We start from the raw sequence: 23987 nt of genomic DNA, 5'->3' as shown, positions 1-23987 counted from the left end.
GCTCTGGCTTTCTCAGTCGATTATCAAAGCAAGGCTTGGTCAAGAGGGAAGGACTTTGATGATCCCAGAATTACACAGTTTCCCTTGGCCCCATACGTTCTAGTGCAACAAATGTGGGAGTCCCATGGGGGAGAGGCTGCTGCGGGCCCGCTTGCGGCTCTAATCCCCACAGCAGCAGCTTTCCCACAAGGAATGTACAAGAGAAGGCAAGCCGAGGTCAACTCCTAAGCCAGAAAGTACAACAGCACTGGGCTGAGCCCTTCTGTGGCCGCCCGAGCCTCTCTGGACTCCTGAGAATTCCACACTAGCCACCAACTGTGCTGAGTGCAAAACAGTCTCCTGGCGAGTGTGACAAAAATGCAGCTTCTGGATCTCCGCCCAGGAGGGTTTAAATCCAAGGGTCTGGAGCAGGGTGGAAGAATCTGTATTTTCAACCATCAAGACTGTTGGCAAAGGCCAGGCGTGGCACGGTGGCTATGCTTGTAATCCCAAGACTTTAGGAGGCCAAAGAAGGAAGATCACTTGAGCTCAGGAGTGCAAGACCAGCCTGGACAACATAATGAGACCCCGATCTCTAGAAAAATAAAAAACAAAACTAGCCAGGCATAGTGGTGCACACCTATAATCCCAGCTGCTCGGAAGGCTGAGGCAGGAGGATCACTTGAGCCCAGGAGGTTGAGGCTGTAGCAAACTATGATTGTGCCACTGCACTTCAGCCTGGGCAACACAGTGACACCCTATCTCTACAAGAGTGAAAACTTAAAAAAATAAAATAAAAAACGACCAGTGGCAGCCAGGTTTTGGAACCTGCATCCTGCATGAGTCTCTACCACTCAATACTGCACTTAGTGTGCTGGGTTGAGGGTGTGAGCTCTGGAGCCCAGCTGTGACACTGGACAAGCAATCTCCCCTCTCTAAGCCTCGGTTTCCTCATCTGTAAAACAATACCCACTGACCAGGCTGAGGGAATGGCTAAATAAGATGCAAGGATGTAAAGCAGGGGACAGGATGCCTACCCCAGCACAGGCCCTCAAAGATGGCAGCTGTCACTGAGATTGGTATTATTATTATGACCCTGCTCTCCAGTAAAATGGAAAAGAACAAGGTGTTAGAGCCAAACTGGCCTGGGTTCAAATCCCAGCTCCACCTCCTACTAATTACCTAATCTTGGACAACTAACATCAAATCTCTGAATACTAGTTTCTCCACGAATACAATGGCGATCATCAAACAGTATGGATGACCCAGGGCCTTGTGCAGATGGTATAGGAGACAATGTGAAAAGCCTTCAGAACTGGCAAATCTCAGCTACCTCCCTTTCCTTACTGCCATTCTAGTAAGTCTGTCTCCTCTCCTCGAAGCAGCTACGAACCTCAGGAATGCACAGCTGGACTTATGCTTCCCATTCAGTACCCTAGAAAGCGGCCTCATTCCCAAAAACACCCAGAGTCCTTTGCAGGAGCTTCCTGACCACGCCCAGAGGTCTCAGTCTCCCTATCTGTGAATGGGAGCGATGCACCTGTTGCATTGGGCTGTTGTGAGGGTGAAAAGCTCAGGAAGTCAAGCACCCAGCACTGGGTGTCACAAGACTATGGCCCTCACCCCCCCACCCCCTCTCTGCAGCAGGCAGAGATTCAGATTGATTCGGATTGAGCCTGAACCCGAATCTCCCACCTTCAGCTGAGAGGAGGGGCCCCTGCACCCCAACCGGACCCTACCCAGAGTGCCGAGACCCGTCTGTACCTTCTCGATGACCCGATCCCCGCCAAAGCGTGTGACAAACTCAGCGGGAGAAGCCACTGTAAAGTCCCTGTGCAGGTCCAGCTTCTTGTGTTCCCGTCCCCTCTTCACCAGGTGGAGTCCCGACATGCTCGGCCTGCAGAGTAAGAATCAGGGGCAGACGTGCATGACGGAAGAAGCCCGGGACTCAGAGCTCAGCAGCTATAAAGCCAGTGGAGCAGAGAAGCCGAAGTGCACCACAGCCCCTCTGCTTTGCACTTGCTCTCCAGAGCCCCTGAAGCAATTTACAAGGAGGCTCAAGGGCAGGAAGCACCTTCTTTTTTTTTTTTTTTTTGAGACAGGATCTCATTCTGTCACCCAGGCTGGTATGCAGTGGTGTAATCGTGGCTCACTGCAGCCTCGACCTCCTTGGGTAGCAGGGATCACAGAGGTGCACCACCAAGCCCAGCCAATTTTTTTTTTTTGTTTTTTTTTTTTTGAGACGGAGTCTCGCTCTGTCACCCAGGCTGGAGCGCAGTGGCCGGATCTCAGCTCTGTGCAAGCTCCGCCTCCTGGGTTTACGCCATTCTCCTGCCTCAGCCTCCTGAGTAGCTGGGACTACAGGCGCCCGCCACCTCGCCCAGCCAGTTTTTTGTATTTTTTAGTAGAGACGGGGTTTCACCGTGTTAGCCAGGGTGGTTTCGATCTCCTGACCTTGTGATCCACCTGTCTCGGCCTCCCTAAGTGCTGGGACTACAGGTTTGAGCCACCGCGCCTGGCCACCTAGCCAATTTTTAAACATTTTTGTAGAGATGGGATCTCACTATGTTGCCGAGGCTGGTCCAAACTCTTGATGTCAAGTGACATCAAAGCCTTTCAAAGCATTGGGATTACAGGCATGAACCACTGTACCCAACTGAAAGCACCTTAAGAGGCCAGCTAAGGCCAGCACATGAACTAGAAGCAGCAGTTTCTTCTACCTGTCCCAAGGTGGATGTTTAGATTTTAAATCCTAAGTTAATTTTGACTTTACATGCCCATCATTTAGGAACCCAAATAATACTAAAAAACTTATAACAAGGGTGAGAGTTTTATGATCAGGGAAGAAGTCCACACATTCTAATCGTTCAGACTTGTTACACAGTGTTAATATATTTCACGTACTTTTCTACATTTGTATTTCAGAAGTTTTTTAATTTTATTTTTTGTAGAGACAGGGGTCTCACTTTGTTGCCCAGGCTGGTCTTGAAATCCTGGCTTCAAGCGATCCTCCCACCTCGGCCTTCCAAAACACGGGGATTATAAGGCATGAGCCACAATGTCCAGCCCACAAAATTTCTTTAGAAAACTGAAAACAATTTTTTAAATATTTAACAACAAAACAGGTTTCCTGCCCTATCCCTCCACACCAGAGGAAATTGATGCTGATTTTTTCTAGCAATTACACATCTCCATAGTCCTAAACAACATGTTTATACAATCTTGTGAGTCATCCATGTGAGACAGCATCTATGGCCTTCCCATCCTGAGAGACGTGAATTTAGTTCTCTCACAGGCCACCCCATCAGCTCCCCTCCACCAGCTGGTTGATACCATAGAAGTCCACTGTAATTTGGCAAACCGCGTACTCAATGTTTTACTAGTTTGTGATCATTATTCACATATGAAGTTTGTGATCATTATTCACATATGAGAGCTGCAGTGTACCAGATTTTAGTTCCTTTTTGCCTTTTCCTGGAGTTAATGATTTTTTTCCTTTACTTAGTGTTCCTTGCACCAGTTGCTAAATCACCCCACTCCTCCTAATAGAGTCCCAGTACACATAAGATAATTGATCAGGCCACATGCGGTGGCTCATACCTGTAATCCCAGCACTTTGGGAGGCCAAGCCAGGAGGACTGCTTGAGCCCAGGAATTCAAGACCAGCCTGGGCAACATAGCAAGACCCCATCTCATTAAAAATAATAATAATAAATAATTGATCAGTTCTGTTTTTTTTTTTTTTTTCCACTGGTGACATCTCTCCTGGAGGCCTCTGTTCTCCTTCCAAAGGTACTGGCTGTCCTCTAGGCCCCTACACCATCATCGCTTTGGGGCTTCCCTTTGCTGACATCCCTAGAATTCCCTTTGCCTTCCCTTGGGGTTGGATTCCTAAGTTGGGAGATCGGGTGGCTCTCTTTCTTGGTAGACTCCCTTGTTTCACTGGGGCATATCCTCCAGTAGTTTCATCCACTTAACAAGATGGTAAAATGGCAGGGTGCATGACAAGATGCCCTCAATTACCCTGCCCTGTTCCTGACTGGGCTTCCTCATCACCATCACCCTGGAGATTCCCTTGAGTCTATGTTGAATCCCCTGTTTCCTGTCTCCTGTGTGTTGCTCTTCCTTGGTTTACCCTCTGGTTTCAGTGGAAGGCATCCTCAAGTAGCTTTCTAAGACAGGCTATTCAGGGCCAGGCATGGTGGCTCACACCTGTAATCCCAGCACTTTGGAAAGCCAAGGAGGGAGAATTGCTTGAACCCGGGAGGCGGAGGTTGCAGTGAGCCAAGATTGCGCCACTGCACTCCAGACTGGGAAACAGGGTCAGACTCCATCTCAAAAAAAAAAAAAAAAAAAAAAAATTAAATTAGCCAGACATATTGCCTGGCACCTGCCTGTAGTCCTAGCTACTCAGGCTAAGGTATGAGGATTGCTTGAGCCCAGGAGGTCAAGGCTGCAGTGAGCTAGGATTACACCATTGCACTTCAGCCTTTCTCCTGCCCTCACATTCAGCCTTACCGCTTGGCTGTGTACGAAATGCTAGGGAAGGTCAGGCGTGGTGGCTCAAGCCTGTAATCCTAGCACTTTTGGGAGGCTGAGGTGGGTAGATCACTTGAGGTCAGGAGTTTGAGACCAGCCCGGCCAAAATGGTGAACCTCATCTCTACTAAAAATACAAGTTAGCCAGGCATGGTGGCGTGCACCTGTAATTCTAGCTACTTGGGAGACTGAGGCAGAAGAATCGCTTGAACCCCTGGGATGGAGGTTGCAGTGGGCTGAGATCATGCCACTGGACTCCAGCCTGGGCGACAGAGCGAGACTCACAGAGCGAGACTCTATCCCAAAGAAAAAGAAATTCCAGGAAGGAAAACCTTCTTCAGAGTTTTAGAAGCCTTGTGCCATTGTGTTGTGGCTTCTAGAGGCTGCTAGAATGAGAGTAATTCTGATCCCTGATTCTTTGTAGGTGACCTGTTTTTTCATATCCAGATGCTTATAGGAACGTCCCTCCGTCCCCAGAACTCTACGATTTCACAGTGATGGGCTCAGGTGTGTGTCTGCTTCCACCAATGAGGCTGCACATCTCTCAGGCCCTCTCAATCTGGAAACTCCCATCCTGGGAATTTGTCTTCAAATACTACTTTGATGGGATGAACATGGTGGCTCATGCCTGTGATCCCTACTTTTGGAGGCTGAAGTGGGAAGATCACTTAAGGTCAGGAGTTAGAGACCAGCTTGGCCAACATGGTGAAACCCCATCTCTACTGAAAATACAAACATTAGCCAGGCATGGTGTTCTGTGTCTGTAATCCCAGCTACTCGGGAGGCTGAAGCAGGAAAATCACTTGAACCCAGGAGGCGGATGTTGTAGTGAGCCAAGATTGTGCCACTGCACTCCAGCCTGGGCAACAGAGCAAGACTCCATCTCAAAAAACAACAACAACAAAAAGAAACAAATACTTCCTTGCTGATGTCCTTACCTTTTTTTTCCTCTATTTTTTCCTGAAGTCCTATATTTGGATGTTGAAATTCCTATACTGGCCTACTGGTTTATGTATTTTTCCCCTCTCCTATTCGCTCTCTTCTTCTACTTACTGGTTGATTTTCTCGGCCTCATCTTCTAAACATTCAGTGAAGTTCTTCATTTCTGCTATCACGTTTTTGATGTCTATGAACTTGTTTTTGGCCTGCAAATGTTCCCTTTGTTATAGCATCCTCTTCCTATGAGTGCAACATCCTGTCTGACCTCAACGAGGATATTAATGAGAGCTTTTTAAGCTTCTCTTCTCCAGCGTAGTTTGTTTCTTCCAAGCTTCCTGCGTCTGCTGGTTTGGACCTTGACTCATATATGAGAAACTGGACCTCAGGGCCGGGCGCGGTGGCTCACGCCTGTAATCTCAGCACTTTGGGAGGCCAAGGCAGGTGAATCACCTGAGTTCAGGAGTTCAAGACCAGCCTGGTCAACATGGTGAAACCCCATCTCTACTAAAAATGCAAAAAATTAGCCGGGCTTGGTGGTGCGCACCTGTAATTCCCCCTACTCGGGAGGCTGAGGCAGAAGAATTGTTTGAACCTGGGAGGCGGGGGTTGCAGTGGGCTGCAATGGTGCCAATACACTCCAGCCTGGGCAACAAGAGCAAAACTCCATCTCAAAAAAAAAGAAAAAGAAACTGGACCCAAATGTCAGGGAAGCTTTGGTTCCAACCTTCTGACTGAGTGAGAACAGAATTTCTAAGACTGTGGTGGACCTGGTTGACCCTGTGCTCAATGTAGGGTGAGGTAGAAGGGGCTGTGTGCTGGGGATCCCCTGAGTCAGTATCTTCAGTCTCTCTCTCTCTCTCTCTCTCTCTCTCTCTCTCTCTCTGGCCAGATTCCCCAGGGAGAAGTTTTCCAGTCTTCTGCCTGGACAGTAAAGGTCAGCCTGGAGCCCCGAGGGGAAGGGGGAAGTTCTAAGCATTCCGCACCTATTCGGACCCTTATCTTCCTATTTAGGATATAGGCCCCATGACCTCAACTGTACCTGTCAATACCTTCTCCCAAGACCCTCTATATGTCCCTTTGAACTGCTGCCTTCTGTTGGGGTCGAAGTGGACAGCCCCCACCACAGGAGACAGGGGAGGGGACCTGGGAGTCTTCTACCCAGTCCTTCTCATTTTGGTACCCTCCTTACCCCTCAGCTCCAGGGGCATCCCTTGCTGCCAGACACCATGCCTTTTGGGGGTTCTATGGTACATATGGCCAGGGGTCCCTAACTTTCCTCACTGCTCCATTAAGACTCAGCCTTAAGCCAGTGACCACTCATTCATCTACTTTCCAGCTTCTAAAAGGTTAATGCTGCGCTGGGCATGGTGACTCACGCCTGTAATCCCAGCACTTTGGGAGGCGAAGATGGGTGGATCACTTGAGGGCAAGAGTTTGAGACCAGTCTGGTCAACATGGTGAAACCCCATTCACATTAAAAAAAATACAAGTAGCTGGGCATGGTGGCACATGCCTGTAGTCCCAGCTACTGGGAAGGCTGAGGCACAAAAATCACTTGAACCCAGGAGGTGGAGGTTGCAGTGAGCCAAGATCACACCACTGCACTCCAGACTGGGCAATAGAGTGAAACGCTACCTAAAAAAAAAAAAGAGAGAAGAACTTTATTTATTTACAAAAAAAGGGATGCAACCCAAGGAACATCATTTGCAGACAGACCCCTGATCTGGGGGGAAAAATGCTAAAGTATTAACAGCTGCTACCTCTTTGCTATGTTTTACAAAATGTTCTGCAATGATGTGTTATTTTCAATAAGAATAAAGCTATTTATTTTGTAATAGGAACACCCAAAGCCACAGCCACTCCAGTGCTCCTTGGGCAAAGCACTCAGTTTCCTATCTGTAAAATGGGGATAATAACACATACTTTGTTCATAAGTCAATACATAGAAATAAAGGTTAAATAAGGTTCTGAGGATTAAATACGTCAAGACCTAGTAAGTAAAAGGCAGTGTTGGTGCATAGTAAGTGCTATATTATCACTCAGTGCAGTGATGCAGAGATGCAGCTGATCTCCTAACCTAACCGGGAAAAGCAGCAGGCCACTCATCTGCTCCCGGCTCCATGAAGCCCAAGGCCTGCTCCCGACCCATCCACTCTCCCCATTCTTTTTTGTATAAATTCAGCGGGTACAGTGTTGTTTTGTTACATGGATATATTATGTAGTGATGAAGTGTGGACTTGTAGTGTAACCATCACTCAAATAGTACACCTTGTGTCTAATAGGTAGTATTTCATCCCACTCTCCTCCCACCCTTCCAAGTCTCCAGTGTCTATTATTCCATACTGTACATCCATGTGGAAACACTATTTCGCTCCCACAGTGAGAATATGTGGTATTTGACTTTCTGACTTATTTCATTTAAGATGATGGCCTCGGCTGGGTGCGGGAGCTCACACCTATAATCCTAGCACTTTGGGAGGGCGAGGTGGGTGGATAGCTTGAGCCCAGGAGTTCGAGACCAGCTTGGGTAATGTGGCAAAATTCCATCTCTACCAAAAAATACCACAATTAGGCAGTCTCATAATCCAGTCTCAAAAGAAATTAATTAAAAATAAATTAAATAATTAATTAATTTTTTAAAAATAGCTTCCAGTTGCATCCATGTTGCTGCAAAAGACATGTCATTCTTTTTTGGGGCACACTAGTATTCCCTGGTGTGTGTATATATGTGTACATGTATACACATATACATACATATCTATATATACTCACACATAGATACATGTATATATGTACATATATGTACACTTACCCATATATGTGTGTATACACATTATATATAATACATAGATACATGTACATATATACATGTGTGTATATATATACACACACACCATACACACACACAAGAGAATACTACTGAGCCATAAACAAATTTTTTTATATATATATATACCAAATTTTCTTTATCTAGTCATCTGTTGATGGACACTTGGGTTGATTCCATATCTTTGCTACTGTGAATAGTACAGATGTCTTTTTGATATAATTATTTCTTTATTTTATTTTGTTTTTTTTGAGACTGAGTCTCACTGTGTCGCCCAGGCTGGAGTGCAGTGGCATGATCTCAGTCCACTGCAACTTCCACCTCCCAGGTTCAAGCAATTTTCCTCCCTCAGCCTCCCGAGCAACTAGGGTTACAGGTGCCCGCCCCCATGTCCGGCTAATGTTTGTATTTTACATGTTGGCCAGAGTGGTCTTGAACTCCTGACCTCAAGTGATCCACCTACCTCAGCCTCCCAAAGTGCTGGGATTACAGGCGTGAGCCACCACATCTGGACTCCATGCTAATTTTACTTATTGTTTTCAACCAATCATGTTAAGATCCTCCCAATGAAAAGAGAATCTGACTGAGCAATTTCTTTTCCTTTGTGTACCTACCAAGTAGTGGGATTGCTGGAGAGATTGACAGATCTATTTTCAGTTCCTTGAGAACTCTTCAAACTGTTTTCCACAGAGGTTGTACTAACTGACATTCCCACCCACAGCCGCACCCCTCATTCTGTCCACGACCTTCCCTGACTGGCTGGCTTGATCCTTCAGCTTCGGAAAGTCTGAGACCTCCCATGTCTACACACACAAACATTAAAACTCCAGCAATTTGACCCAAAGCACAACAAAAAAAAAAACTTCATTTTGTGGCCTAGGGGGAAAAAAAACCATTCTTGGCCACCATGTTGATTTCAAAACTGGTAACAGAGCCCCTCCATCAGGCAGGTCACGAGTCCATTACCGCAGGCTAGGCAAGCGAACACACAAAATTGCCGGACTGGCCTTGCTTCAGGCCCAATCTCCAGGCAAGTGGCTATTTTAATTCTTTTTGATAAAGCTGGAAGCCAACCAACATTGGCTCTAGAGGGCTGACCTTCAGCCAGCATTTGCTCCCACTGAAGGAGGATCATCCTAAGTGCCATTGTCCAGTGAGAAGTCCTGTCCTTATACAGCTGGGCAAGGGTGAGAGCTGAAATGTTTCAAGGTGACTTTAGAAATGACTTGAGGTACAACCAACAGCAGAGGTGTCAGCCAAACACCAAATACAGTCAGCTGCCAGAGCACAAGACCAGGCAGAATAGTATCGGGAATGGAGGAAATAAACATTCTTGGTTGCCCACTATGGACTGGGCACAGGGGGCTTCTCTGTGAATCTCCATAGCCCTGTATGGAGGAGGCTGTCATCTCCAGGTTCACGATGAGGAAACCGAGGTTCAGAGAGGACCATTTACCTCCAGTTACATAGCTGGCAAGTGGCAGAGCCCCATTTCTAATCCAACTCTAGCTGACCTCAGAATCTAACTTCTAGGCAGAAAGACAGTCTGAGATAAATGGAAGCCCCTCTATTAATTGGACTTTTAAAACATGCATTATACATATGGCCTCCTATATTGCCTCTCAAATAAGAGACAAACATGGATAATGCTGAGTTGTTTTTTGTTTGTTTATTTGTTTTTGAGACAGAGTCTAGCTGTGTCACCCAGGCTGGAGTGAAGTGGCACCATTGCGCCTCAATGCAACCTCTGCCTCCCAGATTCAAGCGATTCTCCTGCCTCAGCCTCCCGAGTAGCTGGGACTACAGGTGCCCGCCACCATGCCCGGCTAATTTTTGTATGTTTAGTAGAAACGGGGTTTCACTATGTTGGCCAGGCTGGTCTCGAACTCCTGACCTCAGGTGATCTGCCCACCTTGGCCTCCCAAAGTTCTGGGATTACCAGGGTGAGCCACCATGCCTGGCCCTGAGTTCTTAACTGGGGGAAATTTTGCTCCCCGGGGAGCAATACCTGGAGACACCTTTGGTTGTTACAACTTGGGGGATGTGCTACTGGCATCTAGTGGGTGGAGACCAGGGATGCTGCTCAACACCCTAAAATGCACAGGATAGCCCCCTACAAAGAACTGGACAGCCCCAAGTGTCAAAAGAGCCACAGTTTAGAAACTCTGGTAGACTGCGGCCATCCTCCTAGGCTTTGAAGCTGGAATCTACCGCTTATAACATGTGTAATTTTGAGAAAGTTACTTCAATACTCCGTGCCTCAGTTTCCTCACATGATGGAATTAACAGTCTGTCCCTGGGCCTAGCCAAAGTAAATAGCTTGTAACACTTTAGCTACCATGTGCCTCTGCAGCATAGCATTACAGGAACCCAGGTTGGGCCATTAGGCTAGGGCCCCGGCCTTAACCAGACCTTCAATTCCTTCCCTTCTCTCTTATTCTACAAAATAGAGATGGTAATGGCTACCCGCACTGCTGAGAGCTGATTCTGAGCCAGGCAATGCTGTAATTACGACTACTTCCAAACAAGAAAGCAAGAAAGAACACTGTAGCCCAGTAAAGGCTGATATCGTTCAAACAGCACAAAACCACACTCCCCAGAAATGGACCCTTGGAGATTTCTCAAGCCACCTACCCCATCAGTACCCCTGGGATGACTACCTTGGCTAGGCCAGGGGTGGGTGGGCAAACTAGGACCCATGGGCCAAATCCACCCAGCCACCTGTTTTTGTATCTCCCACAAGCTAAGAGTGGTTTTAACTTTTTAAATTGTTTTTTGTTTTGTTTTGTTTGTTTGTTTGTTTTGAAAGGAAGTCTCGCTCTGTCGCCCACGCAGGAGTGCAGCAGCACGATCTCAGCTCAGTGCTACTTCCGCCTCCCAGGTTCAAGAGACTCTCCTGCCTCAGCCTCCCGAGTAGCTAGGACTACAGGTGTGCGCCACCATGCTCTGCTAATTTTTGTATTTTTATTAGAGACAGGGTTTTACCATGTTGGCCAGGCTGGTCTTGAACTCCTGACCTCAGGGCGATCCACCCACCTTGGCCTCCCAAAGTGCTGGGACCACAGGCGTGAGCCACCACACCCAGCCTTAAATTGTTTTTTATAGAGACATGCTCTCCCTCTGTTGCCAGGGCTACAGTGCAGTGGCACAAAAATAGTTCACTGCAGCCTCAAACTCCTGGGCTCAAGTGATCCTGCCACTTCAGCCTCCTGAGTAGCTGGGACTGCAGGTGTGCACCACCATGCCCAACTAATTGTTTTATTTTTGTAGAGACGGGGTTTCATCATGTTTCCCAGACTGGTCTCAAACTCCTCAAGCAACCCTCCTGTCTTGGCCTCCTAAAGTGCTGGGACTATAGACATAAGTCACCGTGCCTAGCCAACATTTTTAAATCATCAAAAAAAAAAAAAGAAAAGAAATCAAAAGAATCCTGTTTTGTGACACATAAAAATTATACGAACTTTGAATTTCCCCATCCATAAATAATAAGTGATTGAAACACAGCCAGGCCTGTTCCATTACATAACTATGGCTTCTGGTGCAGGAAGCAGCAGAGTTGAGTAGTTATAACAGAGACCACATGGCCACAAAGCCAAAACTATTTATTGTCTGACCGTTTACAACAGCAGTCTGCTGACCCGGGGCGAGGCACGAGTTTTCAACCCTGACACGATGAACTTTATCAGATTCCGATGCTGGGGTCCCACCAGCATCTCTAGGGGGTAGAGGTGGGGTACCCGGCATCTAGATATTTCAAAATCCCCCCACCAGGAAATTCTAACGTGTAGCCAAGAACGAAAACCCCTTATAGGTCTACAGCCAATATTTGCATGCAGGCAGCTGGCCTTTCAGAGCAGAATTGCATGGCAGTGAAATGGGACTCATTAAAAAACAAATTCTGCCTCCTCATCCCCAACTTTATTTCAAACCCTTCTGCACTCTGATCCACACTCATTTCTCCACTCTCTGAACTGTGGCCCCGTTCTCACGCCATGGAAAATCAGTCATCATTTGCGACCTCACCTACTCAGGAGTTCTGGCTTCTTAGATGGCCCAAGCCTTCAGGACAAGATCCCAAATGTCTCCCAACTCCAGAGGGCTCTTTCGTAACTGAACTCTGTGTTACTTATTCGTTTGCATCAATGTTTACGCTGACTCAGGGCAGTACTCAAGACCAGCAACTTCCACACAGAGTCTCAATGAACCAAGAAAGAGCTGGGCATGGTGGCTCATGCCTGTAATCCCAGCACTTTGGGAGGCTGAGTTATGAGGATTGCTTAGCTCAAGAGTGCAAGACCAGCCTGGGAAACATGGTGAAATCCTGTCTCTCTAAAAAATACAAAAGTTAGCTGGGTGTGGTGGCGCATGCCTGTGGTTCCGCTACTTAGAAGGCTGAGGTGGGAGGACTGCTTGAGCCCAGAGGCTGAAGCTGTAATAAGCCGTGATCATGCCACTGTATTCCAGTCTGGGCAACAGAGCAAGATACTGTCTCTAATAATAATAACAACAACAACAACAACAATAATAATAATAATAATGAACTCCAGAGAGGCCTATGAGGGCTAGTCCCTTGGACAGATGGGGAAACTGAGGTTCCAAGGCTTGATGGTACCTGCTCCAGAAGATCACACAGCTTGGTGGCAAAGTTGGATCATCCAAATCCATCTTTTTAGCCACTCTAAGCTAAGAGAGGAACGACGCAGTTCCCCAACAAAGTATGTCCATATTATTATAAATAGGGTGACCCCATGTCCTGGACTTGCTGGGACAATTCCAAATTCGTGTGAGGTTTTTTGTTTTTTTTTTCATTAAAGTGGTTTGAGAAAGGGTACAACAGCCTCCACTGAGTGCCCCACAGTGGTATTTTGAAGATGGCATGAGACCACACCTACAAAGTACTGGCACACTGAAAGCACCCCATGAATGGTAGTGGCTATTACTGTTGTACCCATCAGCTTTGAATTGGAGTTACTGAGAAGATATCTGCCTATCCCAATGGAACCCAAGTTCCTGGAGGGCGGAGGTCATGGTTCCCAAACATTTTTGTGACCCTTCCTGCTACCAGATGCAGGCCTTACGCATGGGAGGTGTGCATGAACGTTTATGGACCATGTAAACATATCCTAAGAAAATAAAGGATGGAGGCAGAGATTCAGCTACGAGGGTATTCCTCACTGTGCTATTGATAATAGCAAAAAAAAATAATAATAATAATAAAAGGAGAAACAGCCTGAATATCCACTACTTATAGGGGATTACTCATACTTTTTTCTAAGAGACAGGGTCTTGCTCTGTTGCCCAGGCTGGAGTGCAGTAGCACAATCATTGCTCACTACAGCCTTGATCTCCCAGGCTCAAGCAATCCTCTTCCCTTAGTCTTTCGAGTAGCTGAAACTACAGACATGCATCACCATCCTCAGCTAATTTTCTTTTTTTTTTTTTGGTAGAGATGGGGGTCTCATTATGTTGCCCAAACTGGTCTCGAACTCCCTAGTTCAAGCAATCCTCCTGCCTTGGCCTCCCAAAGTGCTGGGATTACAGGAATGAGCCACCACACCTGACCACATTTTTTTTCAGAGATGGGGTCTTATTATGTTGCCCAGGCTAGAGTGCAGTGGCTATTCACAGGAACGATCATAGCACACTGCAGCCTGCAACTCCTGGGCAAAAGCATCCTCCCTCCTCAGCCTCCTGAGTATTTGGGACTACAGGCTTGCACCACCCTGCCTGGCCAGGACTATTCATACATTTTAAGGCGCAACCATTTAAAGGAACACTATGGATCCAGTAAAAGTATGTTGTAGGCAGGGATTGGCAAACATTGTCTGTCAAGGGTCAGAGAGTAAATACTTTAGATCTGGTCAGTCTCTGTCCCACCACTCAAATCCTCCAGTGAGGCACAAAAGCAGCCATAAACTAGGCATAAATAATAAATCAATGAGCTTGGCTGCATTCCAATAAAACTTTATTTGTAGACACTGAAATTTGAATTTCATATAATTTTCACGTGTCACAAAACAATCTTCTTTCGACTTTTTTTTCAATAACTTAAACATGAAAAAACCATTCTCTGCTTGCAGGCCATAACAAAACAGGCAGCAGGTCATAGTTTGCCAAGCCCTGTGGTAGAAAAATACTTAATGTTGAATGAAAAAGTGAGTTACAGAATGTTCTGCATGATTCAAGTTTATAAATTAAAGCATATCTGCACAGGAAAAAAAAAGCTGAAGAACATACAACTGTTAACAAACATCACAGGGGTGGAATTACGGGTGATTTTGTTCCTCTTTTTTGCTTATCTATAATTTTCTGAATTGTCAACCACAGACAATCACTTTGGTAATTTTTTTTAAGTGCAATAAAATGAAGACAAAAAAGAAAAGAAACAAAACCAAGTAGGTAGAGCTACAAAGCACTCAGGCACTGAGATGCCTACGCTAATCTGCTCAGAAAATGACCCTAAATGAGATGCCTGCTTAAGTTCATGTCGATTCACCCGGGCTTCAGCTTCAAAAAGACCGCCTTCCACAACCATCAGCCTTCTGGAGGCCAAGGAAAGAAAGCGGGGAAGGGGTGACCCTGTCCATGGGCTGATCTTTAGGTACCTGTGTGCTCCGAAGCACCCTCCTCCAAGCAACGTCATCCCCAAGTCCAGCCTCCTTCCTCCCCTCCCTCCAAGGCCAGCTAGAGTTTCCAAGGCGGGCACCATCTCCCCAGCAGCCAACTCAAGCCCGTGTTTCTTTGGATAGGGGTGGGGGTAAAGGGGGTGGTGCTAAGAGGACATACAGCTTGACTTGAAGGGGAAGGAAGACTGCATAAGTTTGTAAAAGATTATGGTCATTCCAATTGCAGGCTTACTTACTTTACTTCGCGATCAGGGAAACAGACCTTGCACTTGGCAGGACTCATGTTGACCACCCCGCCAGCCGATCCCACCCGGCTCCCGCAGGGGTGCAGAGCATGCACCCCTTAACCGCCTGAAGCCGACCCGAGGCCCGGGACCCAGCAGGACAGCCAGGTCGCGACCCGGAGGCCGAGATGCGGTCCTAGAGCGCCGCGGGCGGAGTTCTGCTGCAGCCGGCGGGCGCCCAACTTCGCGCTGCGCTTGCTCCATCCCGAAATGCGCCGTGCGCGCCAGAGTCCCGGGCCTACGCGCCCGCCCAGGCCCCGCCCCCACACCGACCCCGCCCCAGGAAGGCCCCTCCTTCCGGACAGAGCCCCGCCCCCGGGCCGGCCTATCTCCGACCAGCCGCTGACCTTGGGTAGCCTAAGTGAGCTGCGGAGGTATTTTTTTTTAAAGTCTCTCTTCTGCTTTGCTCCCCAGCTCCTCGACATATTTTTTTTTAAAGTCTCTCTTCTGCTTTGCTCCCCAGCTCCTCGACTGCAGAAGAGTTCTAGGGTGGCACACCCCTACATATTGGCGGCAACTGATATGCTTGAATACACACACGATAGGGAAGCGGTGGAAAATATGGGAAATTTAAAATGTGAGTCAGAGGTCGCCACTGTGCCCGTTAAAAGTCCCTGTTGTCAAGTCGACTTTTATTTTCCAAATTCCTGGTTTCTCTCATCTTTTCACCTCCACTCCCAGGGACAGGTGGCCGCGCGATCACCCAGTGTGCTTCTAGCACGCAGTTTCCACCACCTGGGTCCGCTACTAAAGCGAGTGCCTCCAGGACAGGGAAGACCCCAGCAGCCCGGTGATGCAAAATAAACTGGTAAGACTAACATTTACTAAGTGCTCCTTTGTTCCTCTGTGTCACTTAATCCTCATGGCAATCTTATTGTTTTTATCCCCATAATACAGATAAAGAAACTGAGGCCCAGAGATGCATGTTATCTGAAGTGCCAGAGCCCAGGGTCTTGAACTCAAACTGATTCCAGTTAGAATAAATGAATGAGGCTGGGCCTGGTAGCTCATGCCTGTAATCCCAGAACTTTGGGAGGCTGAGGCAGGCAGATTACTTGAGGTCAGGAGTTTGAGACCAGCCTGGCCAACATGGTGACACCCTGTCTCTACTAATAATACAAACATTAGCCAGGCATGGTGGTGCATACCTGTAGTCCCAGCCACTCAAGAGGCTGAGGAGAATCACTTAAACCCGGGAGGCGGAGGTTGAAGTGAGCCCAGATGGCGGTACTGCATTCCAGCCTGCGTGAGGGAGTGAGGCTCCATCTCCAAAAATAAAAAATAAACGAATGAATGCTTCTTCAAGTAATATTATAATAAATACAAAGAACCAAAACACTACCTAGAAGTCATCGCAATAATAATAAAGGTAGCCTACTTTCATAGCAAACAAACCAAAAATAATGTAAATGCTGGCCAGTAAATTCTCTTCCGGGTAATCACTCTGTGGTTCTCCCAGTGTACACATTAATTAAATTTGTGTGCCTTTTCTCCAACTAATCTGCCTTTTACAAGTTAATTTTTCAGTGAAACTTCAGAGGGCAAAGCAGAAGTTTTTCCCTTGGTCCATACAATCATTATGCATCTATGCATGTAACAAAATTTTACATGTATCCTATAAATGTGTAAAAATATAATGTATCAGAATTATGAAAACAGGCCGGGCACGGTGGCTCATGCCTGTAATCCAAGCACTTTGGGAGGCCGAGGTGGGCAGATCACTTGAGGTCAGCAGTTCAAGACCAGCTTGGCCAATATGGTGAAACTCCATCTCTACTAAAACTACAAAAATTAGCTGGGTGTGGTGGCGAGGTGGCCTGAAGTCCCAGCTACTCCAGAGGCTGAGGCAGGAGAATCACCTGAACCCACGAGGCAGAGGTTTCAGTGAGCTGAGATCAGGCCACTGCACTCCAGCCTGGGTGACAGAGCAAGACTGTCTCAAAACAAACAAACAAAAACATGAGAACAAATTTTAAAATACAATTAAATTCACTTCACAGGCAGGCCATGTGCAGTGGCTCGTGCCTGTAATCCCAGCACTTTGGGAGGCCGAGGCAGGCAGATCACTTGACGCCAGCAGTTCAAGACCAACCTGGCCGACCTAGTGAAACCCCATTTCTACTAAAAATATAAAAATTAGCCTCCAAGGTGATGTATACCCATAATTCCAGCTACTCAGGAGGCTGAGGCGGGAGGATTACCTGAGCTCAGGTAGCCAAGGCTGCAGTGAGCCATGATCTCGTTGCACTTCAGCCTGGGCAATAGAGTGAGACCCTTTCTCAAAAAGAAAAGAAAAGAAAAGGCACAGGCAGGGCCACACTTCCAGGGGGGTACCAAGTACTTGGCCACAACATAAACACCCTTAGCCCTTGTTTAAGCAGCTATGCCTGACAGCAGTGGATAGCTATGCTCTAACCATATATTAAATAACATTTCAACAACAGGTTTAAGAAAAAAAAAAAAAACAGATAAAAAAAATTCTCAGTTCTTCAAGTTTCTGGGAAGGTGTTCACAGCCTTGTTTTCACCTCCTCCAAAAAAGTAACCCACTATATCCCGATTTTTAGAGTTTCAAACCGAAACCAACAAGTGTTTGCCCCCCTAATGTCCCCAGTGTAAATGTAACCACCTCAAAATAGGGAAAGCAATGAAAATCAAGAAATGAAGCTATTTCTTTTTTTTTTTTTTTTGAGGTGGAGTCTCGCTCTGTCGCCCAGGCTGGAGTGCAGTGGCCGGATCTCAGCTCACTGCAAGCTCCGCCTCCCAGGTTTATGCCATTCTCCCGCCTCAGACTCCCGAGTAGCTGGGACTACAGGCGCCCGCCACCTCGCCTGGCTAGATTTTTGTATTTTTTAGTAGACACGGGGTTTCACCGTGTTAGCCAGGCTGGTCATGATCTCCTGACCTCGTGATCCGCCCGTCTCGGCCTCCCAAAGTGCTGGGATTACAGGCTTGAGCCACCGCGCCCGGCCAAATGAAGCTATTTCAAAACACCCCAACCCTACCCAAAGTCAGTTAGGATCATGCAGAAGAGAACTGCTTGCCAGCATACTTGTATTGCTCTAGATTTTTATTCTGTATTGCAAAAACCCCAACACTACTTAAACACTGTATAGATATTCTCACTTCTCTGCTAATACAGCCCGAAAGACAGCCTCACGCATCTCACTATGACCCAGGGTCTCAAATAAGGGATTTCACTTAGATGGGTGGGCTCGTCATTTCATCATAGTGATCATGACCTTGCATTTTTCTCTAATTGCATTATTAGGGAGTAGAAGATGGAAAGAAATGAATAATATTCAGTTGGTGCAAAACTCATTGCAGTTTCTGCCATCCATTAAAAGGGATTGCAAAAACCACGATTACTTTTGCACCAACCTAACATCCACCTCCAAGCACACCACCACCTTTATACAAACATCCATAGTTGTGCTTTTTGATGAAACAGTTCAAGCATGGCGGTAGTTGCTGTCTCATGCATTAAGCCCTTCCTCTCAGACTTCCTAGAGGCTCCATTTTACTTGCTGGTATTGCAGAGGGAAAACCCAGGTCAATGAACAATACACACACAAAATCAACAAGAAAATCCGCATGCACGTGACCAGCAGCATGGTGGAAAGACCGTGCCATCCATGGGCTTGAATTTATCCTTCCCCTCATGGATGGCCTTAAGTAAATCCCTTCTCTCCACTTCCTCATCTATAAAATTATCCACATATAATTTGCCTTCATTTTTGCAGAAAAGCAAAATGAAATAATCCCTTTCAATATATGGGTGGGGGGACTGTTACATTAAGTATAGACCAGAAGTGAATGATTTTTCTAAAAAAGGGCAGTGATGCTTAAGGGGGAAGGGAATGTATGAATGGTTAGTTGCTCTGTACCTTGTATTAACTTAATACAAGAACAACTCAAAGACAGGGACCCTCTTTCCCCCAAGCTCCTAGAAAACATTTTAGGAGGCCGGGCGCAGTGGCTCACGCCTGTAATCCCAGCCCTTTGGGAGGCCAAGGAGGGCAGATCACAAGGTCAGGAGTTCAAGACCAGCCTGGACAACATGGTGAAACCCTGTCTGTATTAAAAATACAAAACTTAGCTGGGCATGGTGGTGCGTGCTTATAATCCCAGCTACTCAGGAGGCTGAGGCAGGAGAATTGCTTGAACCGGGATCCGCCAGGTGGAGGTTGCAGTGAACTGAGATTGCGTCACTGTACTCCAGCCTGAGCTACAGAGTGAAACTCCATCTCAAAAAAAAAAAAAAGAAAAAGAAAAGAAAAGAAAAGAAAAAGAAAACATTTTAGGAGCTAAAGAGACTTGAAAAGAGAGTTTCTGCCAGCCCCTTCCCAAGTCAATAAATGAATAAATTAAACATTATGGAAAGATCCTTGGCATTTCACTCAGGGGCACAGAAAAATGTTTATAGACAGTTTAGTTTCCTGACTTGCTCCCAGCTTGGAGCTGATAAGAGGTGTGGGCTGGGATGACGAACAAGCAGCTGGGAGGCTGCACTGCAAGCCCGCCCAGTCTGCTATCTGGGAAAGTGGAGATGCCAGGTCCCTGGTGTCCGCTCCCTTTCCTGGTATTCCTTCACCTACCTTCGCCTGCAGGCCCCCCTCTGCATGTCCAGACCCCACACAGCGTCATTCGCCTTCCTGGGATCCGAGGTCTGCCTTGCTAAACTGTTCTTACCTCAGTGATCCCAACATGGTCGTAAACGGTGGCAGGAAGGGACGCTTCAGCACTCATCTGCTGTTTTGGACTTTATCCTTTTATCGGGACACTTTACCTGCCTTTTCAATCCTCTTCCTCCTTCGTGGACACAGGTTGCTTACACCTTCAAGATGTAAGCCCAGCCAGGGCTTGGGAATAACCATGAGCACAGGCAAGAACTTTGGAGGAAGCCCACCCAACTAATGGCTACTGAACCACATCTGGGCCGTCCACCCCCAGCACTTGCTCCCACTCGATCTCAACAGTCTTCCGAGATAGGCATTAGTATTATCCTGCCTCAACAGAGCAGGAAATTGCAGCTCAGAGAGGTAATAGGAGAGCTCTGAATCCAGACCTAATTGTGGGTCCTGGGCCCTTATGCCGTGCACTGGATCTAATGACTATGGTTACACCATGGGTGCTGCTTTGAGTGCTGTGCTCACAGCAAGTCAATGAAGCCTGATCCCAACCCTGTGAGGGAGGTAACACTATGACTTCATTTTAGAGGAAACGGAGGCACAGAAAGTCACAGAACTTCCCACAAGTGACATGATGGCTAGGTGGAGAAGCCAGCACACCAGCCTCCGGCCTCAGCCACCAGCATGTTGTGCTCTTAACTATTCCACAACTCTCTGTAAAAATGATGGGGAATGCCCTGGCCTGTGGGCTCTCAGACCCCTTGCCCTGGCCTCCCTAGGGACAGAGGCTGTATCTCACCATCTTTGCATCGACAGTGCCAACTGAGTGCCTGGCACCCAGCAGGGTCGCAATAACTGCTCCTGCGCCAACAAATGGATGGGACAAACCTTGGCTTCCCCACCCACCATTTCATCCCTTAGTGTGTCCTCTCTCTTGCCTAGAACCCAGACCACCTGCGGTCATTTACCAGGGAGAAAATGGTTCTAAATTAACAATTTTTTTTAAGAGAGATAGGGTCTCGCTCCTTTGCTCAGGCTGGGGTACATTGGCACAATCATAGCCCACTGAAGCCTCGAACTCCTGGGCTCAAACGATCCTCCTGCTTCAGCCTGCCTGTAAATTAACAAACTTTTCCCCCATTTTCCAGCTACTCTCCTTCTCTATCTCCCAGCCCCCTCCCTGCTGTCCATTCCTCCACATATAAAGGAACAAAGCTACCAACCGTGAGAGCCACAAAGAACCTCAGAGTGTCCAGTCTGGCCCCTGAGAAGGTAGATGATGTCCTCAAGCTCATACAACTTAAAGGTTGTCCATAAACTACCAATCTCCCAACCCTTCCCACTAATAGAAAGAACAAGTTAGGAGGAGGCCAGAGGTGCCTGTCCTGGAACCCAAGCCTCTTGCCCCCTGGGGGAATATTAGGCAGTGACACTAATACTGGCAGTTCGTTGACTGATTTCACATCCACATCTAACGAGGGTCTGGGTTCAAATGATGCTCTGGGCCTCGGATTATCTTGCTGGGAGGCCTGGAATCTCTCTGGGCTTCAGCTTCCTTTCTACGAAGTGAGATGATTGGTTTACTCTTTCCCCCAATGTTTTTATACTGTTTTATTATTAGACATTGTTAAAATGCATTATAAAATGATATTTAGAGCAGAAAGTTAGAAAATGCAGAAGAAAATTTAAATCACTCATAATCATACCACATAAACATGATTATTTACTATTTGGAGACACTCTTTACAGTCTAAGACACACACACACAAACACATACATATACACACACATACACACATTTATTAGGCACATTTACTAAGCAGAAGCATTTTTCATGCTTACTATATACCAGGAACTGTTCTAAGCATGTTATATATAGTCCATAATCCCTTAGCTGAAATTCCCAGGCCTGATGTGCTTTGGAACTTGGAAATTATTGTTTTTAGGAAGGTAAAACTTTCTGTTTCACGTTATCATATTAATATTTCAGCAGCAGAATAGGATAAATAATGACTACAAATCACTTCACATCAATTCAGGACAGGTTTTGCTGCCAAATGAGTTCACCACTAATTTATGAACTTCAGTTTCATAGCTTTAGGTTTCAGGATTCCAGCTGCAATCTCAGCAATCCTGAACCTGTCCCATTCCATTCAGTCCACATGTGCACCCCATAGGGTCATACTAAGTAGGGGTACAAGCTAGGAAGAGGTGGCTTTGAACCTGAGTGTCTTATCATAGGACAACTATGCACTAACCACATGCTGTTTGTCCAACAAAATGGGATCACACGGAACAGGGGGTTCTTGTAACCGTGCTCATTTCAGAGCATGTAAGCAGCGATTTTGCCACATCATGTAATGTTCTCATTAGCTCTGTCTCTAAGTGTTGCATAGGAATTCCAACCCTTGGGGACTGTTTCCAAGTCGAAGGAAAGGCCAAGTTCTAATCCCCGCCCTGAGATGAACCCAAAGGGGAAGAGATGGGAGGAGAGATCTTAACGCACAGCACGAGGTCATTGGATCCATATTCTCAGCCAGCCCTTGCCAACTGGGAGAAAGGACAGAAAGGCTGAGTTTGCATGATCCTATCAGAGACAGAAGAAAAATTTAAAATTGGAGTTTCACCCCAGAACTAGTCTCCAAAGTCACAAGATACATGCAGAAAGAATTTTATGAAAACAAAAATTTACTGCTGCTAAAGAGCAACAACTATAAAATGCCTATTCACCTGTTAATTAATTTATCCATTCATTCATTCATCCGTTCATTCATTCATTCCTTCATCCATTCCCACACTCATTCATCACGTGTTTCGCATTCCCCTGTAATGCAGAATTCTGTCTTTGGCAAGCTTGTTGCAGCTCATTTCATTCATGTAATTAGCAGATATTCACAGCCTACCATGAGCCAGCACCAGCCTAGGCAGTGGGGAAAAACAGAGACCACTATAAATATGGCCCTGCCTTCAAGGAACTTGCTTTCCAGTGTAGGGAGACAGATAATAACCAAGTAGATCATAAAAAAAAAAAAGACGTAATCTTTTAGGAGCTGATTGTGGAGGCTCACACCTGTAATCCCAGCACTTTGGGAGGCTGAGGTGGGTGGATTGCTTGAGCTCAGGAGTTCAAGACCAGCCTAGCCAACATGGTGAAACCCAGTCTCAACTAAAAATACGTTAAAACAAACAAACAAACTATATATATATGTGTGTATATATATGTGTGTATATATATGTATATATGTGTGTGTATATATGTATATATACACATATATATACACACATACATACACACACACACACACACACACACACACACACACATATAAAACCAGACATGGTGACACATGCCTGTAGTCCCAGCTTCTCAGGAGGCTAATGTGGGAGGATCGCTTGAGCCTGTGCGGTGGAGGCTGCAGTGAGCTGAGACTGCACCACAGCACTCCAGTCTGGGTGACAGAGTGAGACTGTGTCAAAACAAACAAACAAAAAGGACATCATCTCAAGAAATAATTAAATGTTGCAAAGACAACTAATCAGAGTGATTGATAAAGATACAGAAGGCGGTTGGCGGGTAGATATTTTAAATGTGAGAAGGGGACAGGAAAGGCCCTTTGAGGAAGTGACTGATGGGCAAAGAGCTAGCAATAGAGGCAGGACTGGCTACAGAATTTGCAGGACCCAGTGCAAAATGAAAACACAGAGCCCCTTGTTGAAAAATTATTGTGAATTTGGGGCTGGGTGCAGTGGCTTATGCCTGTAATCCCAGTACTTTGGGAGACCGAGGTGGGCAGATTGCTTGAGCTCACAAGTTTCCGACCAGCCTGAGCAAAATGGCAAAACCTCATCTTTATCAAAAATAAAAAAATTAGCCAGCTGTGGTAGCACGTGCCTGTAGTCCTCGCTACTCGGGAGGCTGAGATGGAAGGATCACTTGAGCCCAGGAAGTTAAGGCTACAGTGAGCCGTGACCATGCTACTGCACTCCAGCCGGGGTATCAGAGCAAGATCATGTCTCAAAAAACAAAACAAAAAGGAATCTCAAGACGACGACAACAGAGCATCAAAACAAGCGCGGGCTCCCTTGAAGCACAGGGCATGCCTGTGAAGTTAGCCCTGGTGGGAGGTCTGGGTTCAGGGGTTGGGAGAAAGAGAGTGTTTCAGT

General features: G+C 46.6%; 1 protein-coding gene and 1 long non-coding RNA gene across 6 annotated transcripts in view; one reads left to right on the top strand and one right to left on the bottom strand.

Annotated features, from left to right (window-relative positions):
- Nucleotides 1-23987, bottom strand: part of ACACB (acetyl-CoA carboxylase beta) — a 162621-nt gene that overhangs the window by 109456 nt on the left and 29178 nt on the right. For 4 of the 5 annotated variants that reach the window (XM_073021076.1, XM_037996568.2, XM_037996570.2 and 1 more), the window contains exon 3: nucleotides 1744-1876. In XM_073021076.1, coding sequence (XP_072877177.1) covers nucleotides 1744-1876 — 133 coding nt within the window. Of the gene's footprint in view, nucleotides 1-1743; nucleotides 1877-15145; nucleotides 15409-23987 lie in introns of those variants that run through there. The other variant, XM_037996569.2, reaches the window with a different exon arrangement.
- Nucleotides 15496-18309, top strand: LOC103239080 (uncharacterized). Its single transcript, XR_005239867.2, has 4 exons — nucleotides 15496-15567; nucleotides 15657-15770; nucleotides 15875-16001; nucleotides 16091-18309. It is a non-coding gene; the product is annotated as an uncharacterized lncRNA (long non-coding RNA).

This window comes from Chlorocebus sabaeus, chromosome 11 (genome assembly GCF_047675955.1).
Source record: "Chlorocebus sabaeus isolate Y175 chromosome 11, mChlSab1.0.hap1, whole genome shotgun sequence".
NCBI classification, from domain to species: Eukaryota; Metazoa; Chordata; class Mammalia; order Primates; family Cercopithecidae; genus Chlorocebus; species Chlorocebus sabaeus.
The sequence above is the reverse complement of the archived record's forward strand: the minus strand, read 5'-3'. Positions and strand labels throughout refer to the sequence as shown.